This window comes from Oncorhynchus clarkii, chromosome 2 (genome assembly GCF_045791955.1).
Source record: "Oncorhynchus clarkii lewisi isolate Uvic-CL-2024 chromosome 2, UVic_Ocla_1.0, whole genome shotgun sequence".
Classification (NCBI taxonomy): domain Eukaryota; kingdom Metazoa; phylum Chordata; class Actinopteri; order Salmoniformes; family Salmonidae; genus Oncorhynchus; species Oncorhynchus clarkii.
The window spans coordinates 4,480,344-4,487,737 of NC_092148.1; the positions used below are offsets into that span (position 1 = coordinate 4,480,344).

The window sequence follows — 7,394 nt, forward strand, 5'->3', positions numbered from 1 at the left end:
ATCTTAACTCAGGAAGTGATCTTGACTCAGAAACTGATCTTGACTCAGGAAGTGATCTTGACTCAGGATGTGATCTTGACTCAGGAAGTGATCTTAACTCAGGAAGTGATCTTGACTCAGGAAGTGATCTTGACTCAGAAACGTATCTTAACTCAGGAAGTGATCTTGACTCAGAAACTGATCTTGACTCAGGAAGTGATCTTGACTCAGGATGTGATCTTGACTCAGAAAAGGTTGGTGACCACACTGGTCTAAACTACCAATGCCCCACTGAAATGTGCCATTCACAATGCTAATGAGTAAATACAGAAATACTTTATTCATAAAACAGATTTACAATATCTTACAAATACAAAGGATAAAATATCTTTGTCTAGATCCTGTTAAATGTGTTATTTAGACAGAGTGTGTGAAATGCTCCTCTGCTTCCACAACAACATCTAGAGTGGAGATTATTTTCTGTACAGCTTCATTCCATATATATTTACAATGTGCTTGTTTATTTGGCTAACAAGTAAAAACTATTACTATGTAAAAAAAACACACGCACAAATGCAGACACACACACACACACAGACACACTGTACATACAATCCTTGTGTGAATAGAGCTCCACTTCATCATCATTTCTGTTACAATATGGCTCATTATTACATTATTACACAGACCTGTCAATTCATTACCCCACATGTTAGAATACAGGAACATTACCCCACTCCCCCAACCTGTTAGAATACATTACCCCACTCCCCCAACATGTTAGAATACATTACCCCACACCCCCAACATGTTAGAATACAGGAACATTACCCAACTCCCTCAACATTCTAGAATACATTACCCCACTCCCCCCACATGTTAGAATAGTCTTTGGTTATAAATTCTTCCAATGTCATGTCCTGTAATCTCAGTCTTTGGTTATAAACTCTTCCATTGTCATGTCCTGTAATCTCAGTCTTTGGTTATAAACTCTTCCATTGTCATGTCCTGTAATCTCAGTCTTTGGTTATAATCTCTGCCATTGTCATGTCCTGTAATCTCAGTCTTTGGTTATAAACTCTTCCATTGTCATGTCCTGTAATCTCAGTCTTTGGTTATAAACTCTTCCATTGTCATGTCCTGTAATCTCAGTCTTTGGTTATAATCTCTGCCATTGTCATGTCCTGTAATCTCAGTCTTTGGTTATAAACTCTTCCATTGTCATGTCCTGTAATCTCAGTATTTGGTTATAAACTCTTCCATTGTCATGTCCTGTAATCTCAGTCTTTGGTTATAATCTCTGCCATTGTCATGTCCTGTAATCTCAGTCTTTGGTTATAAACTCTGCCATTGTCATGTCCTGTAATCTCAGTCTTTGGTTATAATCTCTGCCATTGTCATGTCCTGTAATCTCAGTCTTTGGTTATAAACTCTTCCATTGTCATGTCCTGTAATCTCAGTCTTTGGTTATAAACTCTTCCAATGTCATGTCCTGTAATCTCAGTTTTTGGTTATAATCTCTGCCATTGTCATGTCCTGTAATCTCAGTCTTTGGTTATAAACTCTGCCATTGTCATGTCCTGTAATCTCAGTCTTTGGTTATAATCTCTTCCATTGTCATGTTCTGTAATCTCAGTCTTTGGTTATAATCTCTTCCATTGTCATGTCCTGTAATCTTAGTCTTTGGTTATAATCTCTGCCATTGTCATGTCCTGTAATCTCAGTCTTTGGTTATAATCTCTTCCATTGTCATGTCCTGTAATCTCAGTCTTTGGTTATAATCTCTCCCATTGTCATGTCCTGTAATCTCAGTCTTTGGTTATAATCTCTGCCATTGTCATGTCCTGTAATCTCAGTCTTTAGTTATAATCTCTCCCATTGTCATGTCCTGTAATCTCAGTCTTTGGTTATAATCTCTGCCATTGTCATGTCCTGTAATCTCAGTCTTTGGTTATAATCTCTTCCATTGTCATGTCCTGTAATCTCAGTCTTTGGTTATAATCTCTTCCATTGTCATGTCCTGCAATCTCAGTCTTTGGTTATAATCTCTTCCATTGTCATGTCCTGTAATTTCAGTCTTTGGTTATAATCTCTTCCATTGTCATGTCCTGTAATCTCAGTCTTTGGTTATTATCTCTGCCATTGTCATGTCCTGTAATCTCAGTCTTTGGTTATAATCTCTTCCATTGTCATGTCCTGTAATTTCAGTCTTTGGTTATAAACTCTTCCATTGTCATGTCCTGTAATCTCAGTCTTTGGTTATAATCTCTGCCATTGTCATGTCCTGTAATCTCAGTCTTTGGTTATAATCTCTGCCATTGTCATGTCCTGTCCTCTTCAGTGGGGAAACCTCCAATATAATACAGTACAGTACATCCAAATACTGTAAACTGTACATACTTATTTTATACAGTATAAATACTGTATGCATTCTGGTAATACAATACTGAAGAGTAAAAGCAGTACAGTACAGTAATACAGTACATTCACTGTCCTGGCTATCTTCCAGGTGTGGGCTGTTTGTTTGGGTGTGGCTGTTTATAGTTCCCATAGCAACGTGAGTGGTGTGTTTGTGACATACTGACATTCTAGTCCTGGGTTCCATGTCCTCTCTCCCTTCCCTCACTTCTCATCGCTCACAGAGCTCTCCACCGCTACTTTGACCTCTTCTATCTGTTCTGCTATCGTCTGTCGTTCTTCTTCGGGTATGGTCGGCATCTTCCGTTCCTCCGCTGGTATCTTCTCGTCGGAGCTGCTGCGGCTGGACAGCTTCTCCATCTCGTCTTCTATCTCGCTGAAGCGTTCGGCCACGCACTGGGCTGTGAGCCTGGCCTCCGGGTCGTGGTCCCAACACTCCTCTATGGAGCCGCACACTATGGCTATGCCCTGTAGGAGGAGGTAGACAACAGGAGCAGAGAATTATAACCTAGCTACTGAGCACTGAGACATATACATAGGATTTGATGTGTGTGAGTGAATGAGAAAGAAAGAGAGGTTAGAGAGAGAGATAGGCAGGTAGGCAGGTAGGTAGGTAGGTAGGTAGGTAGGTAGGTAGGTACTGTAGGTATGTAGGTAGGTAGGTAGGTAGGTAGGTACTGTAGGTAGGTAGGTAGGTAGGTAGGTCAAGAGAGAGAGAGAGAGGGAAGAAAGAGAGAGAGGGGGAGAGAGAGAGGGAGGGAAGAGAGAAAGCGAGGGAGAGAGAGAGAGAGAGAGAGGGAGGGAAGAGAGAGAGAAAGGGAGGGAAGAGAGAGAGAGAGAGAGAGAGAGAGAGAGGGAGGGAAGAGCAAGAGAGAGGGAGGGAAGAGAGAGAGAGAGAGAGAGAGAGAGAGAGGGAAGAGAGAGAGCAAGGGAGGGAAGAGAGAGAGAGAGAGAGAGAGAGAGAGAGAGAGAGAGAGAGAGAGAGAGGGAGGGAAGAGCGAGAGAGAGGGAGGGAAGAGAGAGAGAGAGAGAGAGAGAGAGAGAGAGAGAGAGAGAGAGAGAGAGGGAGGGAAGAGAGAGCAAGAAGGAAAGAGAGTGTGTGTGTCTCTCCCAGTCTGTTACCTGGTGGTTGATCCAGCTGTCTGGGATCTCAGGTCTTCCTCTGTCTCTGAGGAGGTGATCCTTCATGCTCTCCACACCAGGATGCATCTGAACTTTACAGCCATATGGAGGCTCATAGTCCTTCACCTCTGGAACACACAGAGAGAGACAACCAATTAGATCACCTCTGGAACACACAGAGAGAGACAACCAATTAGATCACCTCTGGAACACACAGAGAGAGACAACCAATTAGATCACCTCTGGAACACACAGAGAGACAACCAATTAGATCACCTCTGGAACACACAGAGAGAGACAACCAATTAGATCACCTCTGGAACACACAGAGAGACAACCAATTAGATCACCTCTGGAACACACAGAGAGAGACAACCAATTAGATCACCTCTGGAACACACAGAGTCAACCAATTAGATCACCTCTGGAACACAGAAAGACACAACCAATCAACTTCCATCTGTAACACAAACAAACACAGCCAAACAAATCAACGCCACAAACCACAGCCATCATCTGTCAAGTCACAGGCGTTTCTCTACACTCACATTAACATCTGCTAACCATGAGTGTATGTGACAAATAACAGGTGATTTGAAATCCACCCGTTTTTATGACAGTAAAACATCTACAGTATAAAGCTCAGCTTCAAACTGCATCATATGAGGTCATGGATACCTACAGCATCTAATGTTATGTTACAGTAGGGGCAAGAGTTAATATAGAGAGCTGTTGTAATGATATAGTAGAGTTAATATAGAGAGCTGTTATTATGTTATAGTAGAGTTAATATAGAGAGCTGTTGTTATGTTACAGTAGAGTTAATATAGAGAGCTGTTGTAATGTTACAGTAGAGTTAATATAGAGAGCTGTTGTTATGTTATGTTATAGTAGAGTTAATATAGAGAGCTGTTGTAATGTTATAGTAGAGTTAATACAGAGAGCTGTTGTAATGTTATGTTATAGTAGAGTTAATATAGAGAGCTGTTGTAATGTTATAGTAGAGTTAATACAGAGAGCTGTTGTAATGTTATGTTATAGTAGAGTTAATATAGAGCGCTGTTGTAATGTTATAGTAGAGTTAATACAGAGAGCTGTTGTTATGTTATAGTAGAGTTAATATAGAGAGCTGTTGTAATGTTATGTTATAGTAGAGTTAATATAGAGAGCTGTTGTAATGTTGTTATAGTAGAGTTAATATAGAGCGCTGTTGTAATGTTATAGTAGAGTTAATACAGAGAGCTGTTGTTATGTTATAGTAGAGTTAATATAGAGAACTGTTGTAATGTTATGTTATAGTAGGGGGTATATTTATTACAGAGAGCTGTTGTAATGTTATGTTATAGTAGGGGATAGATTTAATACAGAGAGCTGTTGTAATGTTATGTTATAGTAGGGGATAGATTTAATACAGAGAGCTGTTGTTATGTTATGTTATAGTAGGGGGTAGATTTATTACAGAGAGCTGTTGTAATGTTACAGTAGGGGATAGATTTAATACAGAGAGCTGTTGTAATGTTATGTTATAGTAAGGGATAGATTTAATACAGAGACCTGTTGTAATGTTATGTTATAGTAGGGGATAGATTTAATACAGAGAGCTGTTGTAATGTTATGTTATAGTAGGGGGTAGATTTAATACAGAGAGCTGTTGTAATGTTACAGTAGGGGGTAGATTTAGGGCATTGGCAACAGACGTGCTGAATATGGAGTATATAAAATATGTTTTGATGATTCTTGTTTGGGAACAAAGTTGTGGCCTGGCACTTCTCTTGTGATCATTACTGGAATCAACAAACTTTCACTCAACAAGCAATTAGCCCCCAAAAACTCAGAAATCCACAACTCTTTCAAAACATTACAACTCTAATTAGTTGTATTGTGTTTTCACGGTGAAAAACAGTTGAAGGAAATGGAAAGATCATTCCGCCCGGGCCAAAGAGTATAAAACACAAAGTTCTGGGATATCGTCCAGACCTCATGAAACTGAACTCACAACAGCTGTAAAGTGTGATGGTTTTCACAGCATGAAGTGCTGTTTGTGTCAGGTGTTAACTAACAGCTGATCTAGGAACAGATCCCACAGTCTGTGGTGCTGTCTGTGTCAGGTTCATAGTGTTACCTAACAGCTGATCTAGGAACAGATCCCACAGTCTGTGGTGCTGTCTGTGTCAGGTTCATAGTGTTACCTAACAGCTGATGTAGGAACAGATCCCACAGTCTGTGGTGCTGTCTGTGTCAGGTTCATAGTGTTACCTAACAGCTGATCTAGGAACAGATCCCACAGTCTGTGGTGCTGTCTGTGTCAGGTTCATAGTGTTACCTAACAGCTGATGTAGGAACAGATCCCACAGACTGTGGTGCTGTCTGTGTCAGGTTCATAGTGTTACCTAACAGCTGATGTAGGAACAGATCCCACAGACTGTGGTGCTGTCTGTGTCAGGTTCATAGTGTTACCTAACAGCTAATCTAGGAACAGATCCCACAGTCTGTGGTGCTGTCTGTGTCAGGTTCATACTGTTAACTAACAGCTGATCTAGAACCAGTCTGTGGTGCTGTGTCAGGTTCATAGTGTTAACTAACAGCTGATCTAGAACCAGTCTGTGGTGCTGTGTCAGGTTCATAGTGTTAACTAACAGCTGATCTAGAACCAGTCTGTGGTGCTGTGTCAGGTTCATACTGTTAACTAACAGCTGATCTAGAACCAGTCTGTGGTGCTGTGTCAGATTCATAGTGTTAACTAACAGCTGATCTAGAACCAGTGAAGGGAGGCACAAGGGCAAAGACTGAAGACCTTCATTAGAGACAAGCAGAACACCAGATATAGGATTTCTCAAACTGAGCCCATGCAAAAATGACCCAATCTAAAGGAATATAATTCCCAGGGCAGTGTGTTACATCCTCCAGGAGAGGTCACAGAGGTCAGGAACACCCAGTCAGGTAGAGGTATCGTCCAGGAGAGGTCACAGAGGTCAGGAACACCCAGTGTTCAGCTGGATATACCTCTACCTGTAGAGGTATATCCTCCAGGAGAGGTCACAGAGGTCAGGAAGGTCACAAAGGTCAGGAACAGCCAGGAGGTATCCTCCAGGAGAGGTCACAGAGGTCAGGAACACCCAGTCAGGTAGAGGTCACAGAGGTCAGAGGTCACAGAGATTCATCAACAGCTTGGTTGGAACAGTACAGTACAAGGTCCTTGACTGGTGTGTTACAGAGTTACAATACGATCCTGTTACAGTAAGGTCATTCAGTACGTCAGGGTCCTGAATCGCTGTGTGGACCCACAGGAAGTGGAGAGGCCAGAATGGAACCCCGGTCCCGGTCGGACAGGAAACCCAGCTAGGGCAGGGATCGGACCAGGGGACCCTGCAGAAGAAGCTGACTCCACAAGCCCAACACATCCTGTTTTTGATAAGTAGACATGTCCTGTCCCCCCCCCCCCCCCCCCCCCCTGTTCTGTTTCAGCTTATTTTAAACAGAACACACCCAGGGAGTGTCCCCTGAACGGTGCCCTATTCCCTATATAGCATATGGGGGCTCTGGTCTAAAGTAGTGCACTACATTATGAAACAGGGTGGTTCCTGGACACAGACCCAGACTGTGGGATCTAGTTATTTCTGCTGCTCCTTCAGTTCTCCTCTATTTGAAGACCTGCTGTGTTTCTGCTGAAATGGAATAAATAGCCCAGCTGTTTACCTGACCTGAGAACAGCTATTCACCGAGGTCTGACCTGAGAACAGCTATTCACCGAGGTCTGACCTGACAACAGTTATTCACCGAGGTCTGACCTGAGAACAGCTATTCACCGAGGTCTGACCTGAGAACAGTTATTCACCGAGGTCTGACCTGAGAACAGCTATTCACCGAGGTCTGAC

General features: G+C 42.2%; 1 protein-coding gene across 2 annotated transcripts in view; it reads right to left on the bottom strand.

Annotated features, from left to right (window-relative positions):
• Window positions 1-295: 295 nt before the first annotated feature.
• LOC139419458 (TGF-beta receptor type-2-like) overlaps window positions 296-7,394 on the bottom strand; it is a 60,256-nt gene continuing 53,157 nt past the window's right edge. The window contains exons 9-10 of one of the 2 annotated variants that reach the window (XM_071169416.1): window positions 3,520-3,647; window positions 296-2,865 (exon numbers count right to left, since the gene is read on the bottom strand). In XM_071169416.1, coding sequence (XP_071025517.1) covers window positions 2,602-2,865; window positions 3,520-3,647 — 392 coding nt within the window. In that variant the 3' untranslated portion in view covers window positions 296-2,601. The remainder of the gene's footprint in view (window positions 2,866-3,519; window positions 3,648-7,394) is intronic. The other variant, XM_071169407.1, reaches the window with a different exon arrangement.